At 42.9% G+C, this 13,261-nt stretch overlaps 1 protein-coding gene across 1 annotated transcript; it reads left to right on the forward strand.

The window, feature by feature from the left end:
- Nucleotides 1-552: 552 nt before the first annotated feature.
- On the forward strand, nt 553-12,098 carry ndufab1.L (NADH:ubiquinone oxidoreductase subunit AB1 L homeolog). The gene is made up of 5 exons (XM_041576715.1): nt 553-1,302; nt 7,363-7,485; nt 9,537-9,624; nt 11,532-11,651; nt 11,867-12,098. The coding sequence occupies exons 1-4, from the start codon at nt 1,156-1,158 to the stop codon at nt 11,621-11,623; spliced, it is 450 nt and encodes a 149-aa protein (XP_041432649.1). The 5' UTR covers nt 553-1,155; the 3' UTR covers nt 11,624-11,651; nt 11,867-12,098.
- The last annotated feature ends 1,163 nt before the right edge of the window (nt 12,099-13,261 follow it).

The raw sequence follows: 13,261 nt of genomic DNA on the forward strand, positions 1-13,261 counted from the left end.
GCCCAAAAGTAGCCCAAATCCATACCTTACTAGTTTGTACGTTCAAAACCCGCCTGGGCTTTAAATTAGTAGCCCAATCTGGCTGGAAAATCGCTAACCTGGCAATAGGATTGCTAACTTTAAAACTTTTTACCGGCTGGTGGGGGGGGGGCGGGAACAAAAAGAGCGTTCCATGAGCCAAGCAACGTGCTGCAAAAGGGGGCAGAGCCACATGATGGCCAGAAGGCCAAAAAAAAGGTAAGTTCTAAGCGAATTGAGGGCAGGCCAAGGGCTTTTTTTTAAGGGTATTACAATACTAGGGTTGCTACCCGGCCGGTATTTTACCGGCCTAGCCGGTAAAGCACCTGCCAAGGCCGGTATATGCAATGTAGCTGCCGGTAAATTTGTAATACCGGCCGGGTAGCAACCCTAGTATTGTACAACAAACAAAAGCCCATGGCCTGCCCTCAGTCTGGTCAAAACAAACCTTTTTGCCGGCTTCTGGCCAATAGCGAGCTGTGGCTCTGCCCCTTTAACATCACAACCCGCCCCCTTTGACGGCACGGCCCGCCATTTCGTTTCCGCCCCCTCCACCGGCCAGTGGAAATTTTATTAAAAGGTGGCAACCCTAGCAACTACATTGCTGGTAAATTTGTAATACCGGCCACAGTATTGGCAGGTGTTTTACTGGCTATGGCGGTGGCAACCCTACCTGGCAACCCTGCCAGATATCTCAACCCCAAGAGGCTGTTTCTCAGAACCATTTTGGCCACTCCCTGTTACGCCTCTGTCCATCCTGTTTCCTATCTCCAACCAATGAAGCCGGTATCTGAGGCTGAGGGGGATTTGGGAGGGTATTAAACCTTTTCAATGGCGTGCTTGCAGTTTGGGTGCAAATTATAAGAAGCAGGCGACGTGGCGAAAAAAAAGTTTATATGTACGTGTGTGTATTTCATATGTTACTGGACCTTTTCATCACTATTTGGTATGAACTTGTCATCCCTGAGACTTTCTATCCACTACTCTTCACTATCACCTCAGCGCGACTGAAATCTGTATGGGACTGTCTATCCAGTCATCTCTATGGTTAAAGGCTGCAGCGCTCTAGCCAGCGCCGCCGGAAGTTGTATTGGTTCAGTCAATGCCGTGGTGCAGCTTGGGTAGCAGCTGTCCGTCATGGCTTCCCGTGCCCTCTGTGTGTGTGTCCGCGCTGCTCTCCGCCCCCTCCCGCGACGTTCTTTGCCGGCTCTGAGCCTCGCTGCATGCCGGTCACGCTCAACCTTGACACGGCCTTCCACGACTGCTCCTATACTCGTACCCCAGGTAAGAGGGAGCCTAGGGAATAGCCAGGGCAGGCCGGGCAGGGGTCACTGGGGATACCGGCACCTGTGTCAGTAGAAAGCTATAGAGTCACTATATCTGTCAGTGTTACGTGCCGGGCGTGTGTGTAGAACTACTGCTCCCAGTGTCCTTTGCTTGAAAGATTGGGGGAATTCTGTGAGCTGTCAGGTGTTAGACTGTATATCTCCTGTTCTGTTTCTTAGTTTGTATCACTGACCCACGTGCAAGTGATCAGCATGGCCTGTGCCAGAGACTTGTATCTATTTGTATATGAGCTGCATCACTAGTTACTCAGGGTCAGTCAGAGGGGCAGGGAGAGCAGCTTGGGTTGCCCTGTGTGGCCTCATAGTCATGTTAAGACCTAGTAGGGTTTCCACCTTTTCTGGAAAAAAAATACCGGCCTTCTTATATATTCATTTTTCCCTATTAATAACATTGGGATCAACCATCATTTTTACCGGCCAGACAGTAAAATACCGGCCTACTTATGAGACGTACTTACTATAGGTGACACTCATTCAGGGACAAGCAGCTGTTGGCAGATAATAGCTCCTAACATTCCTACAGACTGGGGCCTGAACTGACCTTCACTCATGTGCCTGCAGGTGCATTTACACTCCCTTTCTCTTGTTGTTTAAACGGGTTGTTCACCTTTGAGTTAAAGGATAAGTCAACCTTAAAAATAAGTAAATGTAAAATTATCGAGGGTGCTATTCTAAGCACTTTTGCAATGTACATTCTTTATTTATTTTTTCTTAATTCCAAGATATTAAGGGATACATGTACTGTTAGTATGAATGAATTTTGCTACAACAGCGCCACCTGCTGGTTATTTCCCCACCAGTCTGACCATCAAGCATACCTCCCAACATTTTGGAAATAAAAAGAGGGACAAAAACATTTTTTTGCCCATTTTTCTGGCCACACCCCCTAATTACCATGTTCATTTTACAAAAACTTGCAGGTTATGAACATTTGAGCATATTTCTGTGTTTTTTTTTCCCAGTTATTAAAGTTTTACTAATGAAGGTGAATTGCCCTTTAAGGTGTGAGTCTAACTTCTCCCAAGGGATCTGTTTTTTTTTTTTATTGTTACAATTACTTATTTGCTTTTCTCAAAATTGTTAAAAAAGTTTCTTATCTGCAGCTGTGGCGGTTCTGAGCTCTCTGCCAAAAGGCAATTAAGTTAGGAACATTGTTTCTTTTTCTGGCTGTTCACTGCAGGGAAAATCGGGACTTTCCGGTACAAACGTGGGACTGCGGGTTGAGCTGTCAAAAGAGGGACTGTCCCTCTGAAAACGGGAGGGAAGACAGTTGGGAGGTATGATCAAGTAGTCAAGAAAGTTGTCAGGAGAAAGAAAGAGGCTGCTCTGATGTTCTTCTGCTTAGGAAAAAATTAGAAACCTTTCTCAAATCTTTTCTAAGCAGAAGAACATCAGAGCAGCCTCTTTCTTTCTCCTGACAACTTCCTTGACTACTTGATGGTCGGGAAAATGACCAGCAGGTGGCGCTGTTGTAACAAAATTCATTCATATTAACATCACATGTATCCCTTAATATCTCGGAATTAAAAAAAAAAAAGTACATTGCAAAAGTGCTTAGAATAGCACCCTTATCAATTTTACATTCACTTATTTTTAAGGTTTACTTATTCTTTAAAGTAGACATTTTATATAAAAATACAAGAATGTACCACTGCATTTTACTCAAGGAATGTGCTTGAAAATGTGTTTCTGGTTACTTTGTTAATATTGTGAAATATCTGAAAGACATCCAGCATTACATTTCCCAGCATGCTCTGCCAGGGGGATGCATGGTTGTGTGATGCCACCTAGGGCTTGAGCCTAAGCCCATGGCCTTTTAGAGGGGGAAAAAAGAGCTGTTTAAAGGGCTTTTGCTCAAAGTTTTGCCACAAGATAGTGATGTGCGGGCTGACCCAATAGCAGTGGGTTCGTGCCAACCTCGCCCACCTTCAAATGCCTGCTTCCAACTTCCGGGTTCGTCTTTTATAGACGCTGTGCCTGCTCTCCCCACCCCTTTTGTCATGTCATGGGCGGGTCGCGCTGGTCCATAAAAGCAACCCGGAAGCGCAGATGCAGGCGTGTTAGGGTCGGGGGAAATCCTGACCTGCACATCACTTCTACAGGAGTCTGAGGTTCAGGGAATTATGCCCATGTCAGTCACCCTATGTTACCCTCGCTCATGGAAATGGCTAAGTGGCTGTGCTTTGAGCAGCTGATTTGAGGAAAATAATTTTCTTGATTGAAGCTGCCAATTGTACCAAGAGCCTGTGGGAGTTTTAAATGGTTCCACCCATCCTCCCTGGCAGTATTGAGTCCTGGCACAATGAGTAAAGACTGCTGTGCCTCCCTGAGATGATGTTCCCCTATTGAATTGGGCACATAAATGTTATACTGTGAGCATTTGCACTAAATTGTGTGTAATTACATGGTAAAGTGTGGGACCTGTAACTACCGTATATACTCGAGTATAAGCCGACCAGAGTATAAGCCGAGGCACCTAATTTTACCTACGAAAACTGGGAAACTGTATTGACTCGAGTATAAGCCTAGACACAACTACAGCCCTGTCTCCCAGCAGCGCACATTACGCCAAAGCAACCCCCCCCCAGCGATCAACCGGACTTCAGTTGATGGTGACAGAGAATTGCCAAACGGATTACTGTGTGCATTGTCCCACTGTCCCACTACAATGTGCAGAGGGTGCTGTGTGATATTGCCATTACTGTTAATCCTTCATATAACCAACAGAGGGCGCTGTGTGATATTGCAGTCACTGTTATTCTTTCATATAACCAACAGAGGGCGCTGTGTGATATTGCAGTCACTGTTATTCTTTCATATAACCAACAGAGGACGCTGTGTGATATTGCAGTCTCTCCCCAAGCAAACTGTTGGTATAGGAATGATTAAAAGTGACTGCAATCTCAGCTACTGCCCACTGACTCCAGTATAAGCCGAGGTAGACTTTTTCAGCACATTTTGGATGCTGAAAAACTCGGCTTATACTCGAGTATATACGGTAAATGTTTAGTTGGGTACTACCTATGAAAACGCCTTACCTTCCCATGTTGAACTTCAAGTCTACGTAAACCTTCATACCCAGAATATTTAAAGGAAAACGATATTCTCTTGTGCATAAGAGTTTACCATAAGATATGACCCTCCTTCCCCCTTTTCTTTCCTCGTTTGTCCCATGTTAAGGTGGCCATACACTGAGCATCGCCAAACACGCAAATCTCTCCCCGAAATGCCCACCTTGAGGTTGGTGATATCGGTCTGATCCGATCGTGGGCCCTAGGGCCCATAACGAAGAGTAACAGGCAGTCAGATCGCTGGACCGTATCGGTTTGTTGATGCTGTCCCGCAATCCGACCGCTCGTTACCCTTTGTTATGATCCGATCGTTGGGCCCTAGGGCCCAAGATCGAATCAGTCCGATATCTCCCACCTCAATGGGATTTGTAGTCCTGTCCGATTGACATCTGCCCGACTTTCGGCCAGATAACGATCGGGGAAGCCCGTTGGAGGGCCCCATACACTGGTTAATAAGCTGCCGACTCGGTTTGTCAGCAGCTTTTATCGGCCGGTGTATGGCCACCTTTACTCCTTTTGTTCTCCCCTTCCCCATTAAAGTAAAAAGCAAAGTATTCTAGTATAGGCCTCATGACATGGTTACTGCAATACTTATATTACTTCATGATACAGCTAGCGGTTCTCAAAACAGACACCTCCACACAAGTTTGATGGAATTTCATAAGAATTTATTCAATTGAAATGTCAAACTGTTCCAACTTTGTGTAAAAAGTTAAGTAACCTTTAATCCTTGGATGTGTTCTGTTTGTACATGTACAATTTTTAATAAAAACTGAATTGTTATAATTGAAAGCAGTGTCTGCATGTAAAATGCAGGGAAACTTAAAATCGAGGGTTCACTGTAGTTTTAATGCATATTTATTAGAATGAACATTTCTTTCATTGGGCAAAATGTTATTTTTGAGCTAATTTCCAGGCCTTGTTATTAAAGGAAGAGCCAGTGAATAGGGTTGTTTTGTATGGGATTCTGTACTAGTCACATGGCAGCAGGTTAAATGAAGGTAATTTGACTTCTGATTTGTCTTCACTAACACCCGGCATGGGCACAACTGCCTCTGTTCTGCTTCATGTCACACAAGCAGTGTCTTTGCTGCTCCAGAAACAATCACATGGGAAGACACTACTGTATTTTAACTTTATCATTTAATCTTTGTTACTATATTGCAGCACTGCCTGTACAATTAGAGGCAGATTTATTAAAGGAGAAGGAAAGGCTAAGGGCTTTAGCAAACCAGCAGATTCGGGTAGATTTAGTCGCCTGGCGACTAATCGCCTCTTCTTCGGGGCGACAATCTCCCTGAACTGCCTTCTCCCTGCATTCCGCCTGCTAAAATTAAAAATCGCCTGTGGCAATGCTTCGATTTCCGAAGTCGCCCGAAGTTGCCTCACAAGGAAACTTCGGAAATCAAAGCATGGCGGAATGCAGGGAGAAGGCAGTTCAGACTTGTCGCCCCGAAGAAGAGGCGATTAGTCACCAGGCGACTAAATCTCCCCAAATCTGCCCATGTGCTAAAGCCCTAAAACTAAGTAAGCTTTATCGGAAAGGTCTATATAAATACATCCGTAAACCAGTAATGTTGCTTTGAGTCCTCTGTCAAAAGTAACACCACATTTATTTCCATCTATTGTGTACTCATGGGCTTCTGTATCAGTCTTCTGTCTTTCAACTTAAACCTCTAGGGCTTGAGCATGCTCAGTTTGCTTCGCTTCCTCTCCCCCCTCTCTGCTGTAATCTGAGCCCAGAGCTATGAGTGAGCAGGGAGAAACTCAGGCAGGAAGTGATGTCACACCAAGCTAATACTGCAGCTGCTATCCTAAACAAACAGAGCTTCTAGAGTTTTTTACTCGGGTATGGTAAAACATACTACAGAATAAATATAGCATTCTAGCTTGTACTATTGCAGCTAATCAATTGGCAATAAAATGCCTCCGTAGCTTTCATCTCCTTTAAGAAAAAATTAGAACGTCTAATATTTGATCGAATAGCCCTGACCCAAAAATTCTAATCGAGTTTTACCTCCGTAAAAAACTTGAATGTCAGGAAGGTAATTAATATCTTCAAATGGTTCGACGGACCTCTGCCATTGACTTGTAAATGAACTCCGCAGGTTTAGGTGTTGAATATTCGAATTAGAACTGTTTCCATGTTCGAGGGGTGATAAATCTCAAAAATTAAAATTTACATTTTGAGTACATTTCAGTTTTTATGGCCAAAACTGTCAAATTCAACTAGAGAATTGTTAAAATTAGATTTGAGTTTTTTTGTTTTTTTTTTTAAATCGAATTTTTTTGAGATTTATCATACTCTGGTCCTTTTAAGAACTCAAATTCGACTATTCACCACCTAAAACCTGCCGAATAGCTGTTTTAGTCAGTGGAAGACGTCCTGGGTTCAATATGGAGTTGTTTGCCGTCTTCCTGACATTTTTTTTTTTTTTTTTTTTTTTTCGGATTGAATTTGATTCGAGTCTTGGGTTCGATCCTATTTACCCGAGTTTTGAAAATGTGTTCTTTTTTTAATAAATTACGATTGGTCGAATTTCATGGTCGAGTTCATGGCCGTTTATGTGAGTTTTTAAAAACTCGCATGAGCTCGAAATTCGACCTTTGATAAATGTGCCTTTAATACATCATCTTTTCAGAGCTGATTAAAGCAGAGACATATGGAGCTGGGAGCAGATATTAATCAAATGCTTTTATGAGGAAGAGACAAATATTTCCTAAGCCCTGAAGGTTATTTGCCTGATAATAACATACAAGGGACCTGTCAATCCTCCTATAAAAAGACACAGCCTGTGGCAATCTAATGATTTATATGGGAAGGGTGTAACTGCGTCTCAGTCCAGTATAATTGTATTGCACCAGGCAAGCCTCTGATAATCCTCTTTTCTCCAAACTAAATGGCATTTCCATCTTATTTTGTGTAGGTTTCCACCTCCTTACTTCAGTTATGCCGCCAGTATGGAGACCTCCCTCCCCTCACGCTGGAGAACATCGCTGAAAGGGTTTTATACGTTTTGAAGTTGTACGACAAGATTGACCCCGAAAAGGTAAATTGCAATCGCCGATATACTGCTGCCCTCCTGCCAGTGCAATCCTAACTGAATGGCCCCTGATCTCCTTATATCATTTAACCATAGTGATATGGCAGCTAGGTGGCTGTAAATTATTCCAGCTCTTCCAGCTTGCCATTATCATATCACCCTTACCTTTGGAATATTGTATTGGGATTTATAGATATTATTTCCAGCTTAGCTCTTCTGCTATGTCTAAGCACAAAATGATCATTTAAAGTTAAATTAACTTTTAGAATGATGTAGAGAGTGACATTCTGAGGCAATTTGCAATTGTTCTTTGTTTTTTATTTATGGTTTAAGTTATTTAGCTTTTTATTCAGCAGTTCTCCAGTTTGCAATTTCAGCAGTCTGGTCGCTAGGGTCCAAATTACCATGAATTTATTCAGATGAAATACTGAAATATAATTAGGAGAATGCCTGAATAGAAAGATGATGAAAACAAAGTAGCAATAATAAGTTACAGAGCATTTGTTTTTAGAAGGGGTAGGTGACCCCCCCATTTAAAAACTGGAAAGAGTCAGAAGGCAAATAAGTCGAACTTTAAAGAATAAATAATAAAGACCAATTTAAAAGTTGCTTAGAATTAGCCATTCTATAACATACTAAAAGTTAACAGAAAGGTGAACCACCCCTTTAAAATAAAGCATGAGCTTCAGTGGGAGGTGATAATGAGGTGATGGTTGCAGTCTGAGGCCCTGGCATGTGACTAACAATATAGCTGTGTGTGTCAGGGCCATTCGCCTTTCCTTTATGTTGCATGATTTTAAAGGGCAAGTAAAGTCCCAGCTAAATACATGGATAGACTTCTTATAGTAGTTCATGGCAGTTAGGGATAGTGGCAATTGCCATTTCCTATTTGTGAAAATGTGGTAGTTCACAGTGCAAAGCAGTTGTTAGACTGACCACTAGAGGGAGCCAAACTCAAATGAATTTTACAGTAAAACCAAACCACACATTTTCATGTGTGAAGTGTTTAGGGATTTAAATCAGGGGACATAATCTAGAAGACCTATAAGCAAGGTCCCCTTGTTTGGCACAGTCACTATATTAGCAAATATGTTTCCTGATTTGGCCACACGCACTGGGCCAGATTCACCCACTCGTTGGTAGTGGTCGTCTGCATCAACAAACTGACATGGTCCTGATCTAACAGAAGGTCCTGTGCACGGGCCAATAAACTGCTTTATACGTTTGGAGTTGCCCTTCCGGTAGCTTTTATCAGCCGATGTGTGGCCACCTTAAAGGGATGCTGTCATGGGGGAAAAATTTTTTTTTCCAAAACACATCAGGTGCTGCTTCAGCAGAATGCTGCACTCAAATCCTTTTCTCAAAAGCGCAAATAGATCTTTTTTTTATATTTACGACATATTGTCGGTTTCCCAGCTGCCTCCAGTCATGTGACTTGTGCTCTGATAAACTTCAGTCACTCTTTACACCTGTACTGTAAGTGATATCACCCCCCCAGTAGTCCATCAGCAGAACAATGGGAAGGTAACCAGATAACAGCTCCCTAACACAAGATAACAACTGCCTGGTAGATCTAAGAACAGCGCTTAATAGAAAAATTCAGGTCCCACTGAGACACATTCAGTTACATACATAGAGTAGGAGAAACAGCCTGCCAGAAAGCAGTTCCTTCCTAAAGTGCTGGCTCTTTCTGAAAGCACATGACCAGGCAAAATGACCTGAGATGGAGCCTACAGACTAATAATAATATAAATTAAAAAATTCACTTGCTGGTTCAGGAATTACATTTTATACTGTAGAGTGAATTATTTGCAGTGTAAATTAGAAATAAAAACGACATCATAAAAATCATAGAATCCCTCTAAGATGTGTGTTGCTGTGGATGATGGGAATAATGCCCCCCTGTCATGTGACCACTTTAAACACAGGATATATTTTTAACTTGTCCTTTGTGTAACATGGATTGTTATCTATCAGCATATCTATATAGTGCCATGATTAGTAATGTGTCAGATTTTCATCTCTTGACTGACTTTCTCTCTCCCTGTCTCTCAAAGCTCTCTGTCGGCTCCCATTTCATGAAAGACCTTGGCTTGGACAGTTTGGACCAAGTAGAGATAATCATGGCCATTGAAGATGAGTTTGGTGAGTTCTGGCTGATTTAATCATTAATCCCATACAGAGAAGCCAGTCCTTTTGGGAGGCCATAAAATCCTCTTGGAGGGCTGAATCTGACCTAATACCTAAAACTCCTCACTTGCTGCAGAACTGAATGATTATGTAAATGGGTGGGTGACACACAACTGCCTAGAAACCAATCAGTAATGCTCCTTACTAATCAATTTGCTTCATGGGGGCTTTGTAGGATTTGCACTTGAAGTAGATTAAAGTGAAGCACCTGTTTGATTCAGTAAAGGCTCCGTTAAACTCAATCATGGATTTACTTTATTAAAAGGTAGGTTTATTTGATAATTCTGTCCAGCCAAGTAAATAACATATACTCCTGCCATTGACCCTGCGCAGGATTACTGAGTACAGGTAGAAAACTTCCCAATAAGAGCAGAGACAAGAAGATTCGGGGAGATTTAGTCGCCCGGCAACAAATTGCCTTTTCTTCAGACGACTAATCTCCCTGAACTGCCTCTCTGCTGGCTAAACTCTAAATTCACGGCGGGATGGCACTTAGAGCGATTTGTTTTCCAAAGTCGCCCGAAGTTGTCTCACGAGTAAAGTTTGGGGCGACTTTGGGGAAAATGAAGCGCTCCGAGTGCCATACCGCCAGGGATTGAGTCTAGCTGGCAGGGAGATAAGTCACAAGAAGAAGAGGCGATTTGTCACTGGACGACTAATCTCCCAGAATCTTCTCGTCTTTCTCTGTCCTTAGAAAGATGGGGAGCAATAACTCCCTGAAATGCTGTCCCACCGGCAAGAATGCGAATCGCCAGCGGGATGGCATACGAATCTCTTTGGATTTCCGAAGTTTCCTCGTGAAGCAGCTTTGGGCTAAATATGCCATCTTGCCAGCAATTCCTATTGTGCCGGTGGGAAGACAGTACGGAAGATTTGTCGCTGGGGGACTAATCTCCCCGTCTGCCACCACCCTAGGGGCAGATACACACTCTGTGATTCTGGGAGATTAGTCGCCCAGCGACAAATCCATTCTTCTTCGGGGCGACTAATCCCCGAACTGCCTTTCCACCGGCTATAATTGGCGGCGGGATGGCACTCTGATTGCTTCGGCTTTCCAAAGTCGTCTGAAGTTTCCTCGTGAGGCAACTTCGGAAAACAAAGTGTTTAGAGTGCCATCCTGCCGGCAATTTACATTCTAGCAGGCCGGCAGGCAGTTCGGGGAGATTAGTTGCCCGAAGAAGAAGAGATTTGTCGCCAGGCGACTAATCTCCCCAAATCGCAGCGTTTTTCTCTGCCCTTATAGAACAAGTAGCGTGAAAAGGGAGTAGGAGAACTCTTTAAACAAGCTAAATATAATTTGGGTAGAATTAGCTCAGACACAGACAATGAACAGGACTCCACCTTCTATCTGGAGTAGATCTGATTGCAGAGTGCTAATTAGCAACACATTTGTATTGTTTCAGTCGAGTATTTTCCATTTGGACTGCACAGGGGGAAGAACGACTTAAGGAAGTCGACACGTGTGCAAGATTTCCTCTGCGGGTGCTCAGGAGCATGGATTTTGGGCTTGGGTGCTAAACCAGGGTCAGGAGTTAATTGGGCGAGTAGGAGCACGTGCAGGAGGACAAAGCACTGCTATGGAAGTTCATAGGGTTGGAACAGGACACGAGTGGGAAGGGCAGTAATTAGGAAGATCTTTAGGGATGCCCTGCCTATATTCGTCCATATGTTTTTATGCTGAATCTTAGCATCCCAGACTGAGTACAATTCAAAAGGGATTAAAGGGGAAGCATACCTCATATGTACTTTGGTGTTAATTCTGCCTCCGACAGTTCTAAAAAGTGGGTAGGCATTGAGAGCTATTTCCATGCACACGCCTGTCCTGCTGTGCTGGTAGGTGACGCTCTCCTCTTTCTCCACAGGCTTTGAAATTCCAGACGCAGACGGAGAGAAGCTGATGACACCGCAGGAGATTGTAGATTACATTGCAGATAAAAAAGATGTCTATGAGTGAAGTACAAATGTCAGTCTACTTGTTCAGTGTGAGTAGAACACCGTTGCTATTGGAGATGCCTTTCCAGTTACTGATTTATTACTAAACTGACATGATGCCGGTCCTATGTGAGGGTCTCATTGTTACATTCCCAAATATGGTACCATATGTTATAACATTAAATTCAACATTTATTTAGAAATGATTTGCTTCAACCATCACATTTGCTGCGTCTGACTTTAGTATCTCTTCTTTTTTTCCCAGAATGCTCTCTTTCTGCCGGTAGCTCGGATTTGGCGCAGTACGACCGCGCCTGCATGTCGTGGCACCACAGTTGCCGTCACCACTTCTTGCAGGATCCTGTATTTAAAAATGTCTGAATATATGGTGGTCTTTAATGTAAAAAGGAAAAAAGATTTAGTTTTAGGTTTGTGCTTTTTTTTTTTTTTTTTCCACCCCTAAAAAATAGCACCGAATAAAAACCTGTTGCCATTTCCATATAGTGTTTCTTTCATATCTACAGATTCATTGATATGGTAGCGGACATCTTTAGGTGCCAAAATGTTATGGGAAGGTACACCCATCTCTTAATGTGGTTTTTATTCAAAGAGAGAGTAAAATATGAGTGTATTGGGTTACACATTATTTGCATACATACATTTCTATTAGGGATGCACCGAATCCAGGATTCAGTTTGGGATTCAGCCTTTTTAGCAGGATTCGGATTCTGAATCCTAATATGCTAATCTTTAGCGAAGGATTCCGGGGGTATGTGGGCGCTGACATATTGCTAACCTTCAGGAACAAACCTTGTACACAAATATTGTGCTTTACTTATGTGATCCACTAGTTGATCATTGAGACCCATGCAGAATATATATGTATTTTTGTCTCGTCTAGATCAGGGGTCCTCAATTTTTCTTTCTTTTCTTTTTTTTTTTTTACCCATAAGCCACATTTAAATATAAAAAAAACACAAGTTTGCAGAAAGTTCCTAGGGCTGTAATTGGTTATTTTGTAGTTTCTATGAGGACTGGCAGACTGCAGATGGGTCTGTTTGGCAATACACACAATCTTTCTGCCTCCAAAACTTGCCTCCAAGTCAGAAATCCAAATCCAAAAATAAGCACCTGCTTTGAGGCCACTGGGAGCGACATTAGAGGGCTTGATGAACATCATGTTGCTCGCGAGTTGTTGGTTGGCATCACTGATCTAGATGGGTGGTCATACTCTTATTTAAATACAGTTAGGGCCACTATAAGGAGGAGGGGGTATTCCAGTCAGGGGCACAGAAGAGTCTTAAGAGACAAGAAGGTAAGAATCACTGTCTGAAAGTGGGGTGAGACTTGTATGCAGATAGGGTTGCCACCTTTTCTGGAAAAAAAATACCGGCCTTCCTACATTTTTTTTCCCTATTAATAACATTGGCCTCAACCATCATTTTTACCGGCCAGGCCAGTAACATACCGGCCAGGTGGCAACCCTATATGCAGAGGATTGGTTTGTGCAGACCAAGGACAAGGTGTTGACATATTGTGTGTGGATTGAACCAGGGCATGACTGTGTGTGTGTGAGGGCATTTTTTGTCCCACTGGAGCCCCATCATGTTTTTAGCCAGGGCCCATTATCCAGAGTACCCAGATGACTGGCAGCTAATAA

Source organism: Xenopus laevis, chromosome 9_10L (assembly GCF_017654675.1).
Source record: "Xenopus laevis strain J_2021 chromosome 9_10L, Xenopus_laevis_v10.1, whole genome shotgun sequence".
NCBI lineage: Eukaryota > Metazoa > Chordata > Amphibia > Anura > Pipidae > Xenopus > Xenopus laevis.

What these genes read in the sequence shown, in the direction of transcription:
- ndufab1.L (XM_041576715.1), top strand. Translation starts at nt 1,156, where the DNA reads ATGGCTTCCCGTGCCCTCTGTGTGTGTGTCCGCGCTGCTCTCCGCCCC. An exon ending in CTCCTATACTCGTACCCCAG is followed by an intron (nt 1,303 to 7,362) that starts GTAAGAGGGAGC and finishes TATTTTGTGTAG; the next exon opens with GTTTCCACCTCCTTACTTCA. An exon ending in ACAAGATTGACCCCGAAAAG is followed by an intron (nt 7,486 to 9,536) that starts GTAAATTGCAAT and finishes TGTCTCTCAAAG; the next exon opens with CTCTCTGTCGGCTCCCATTT.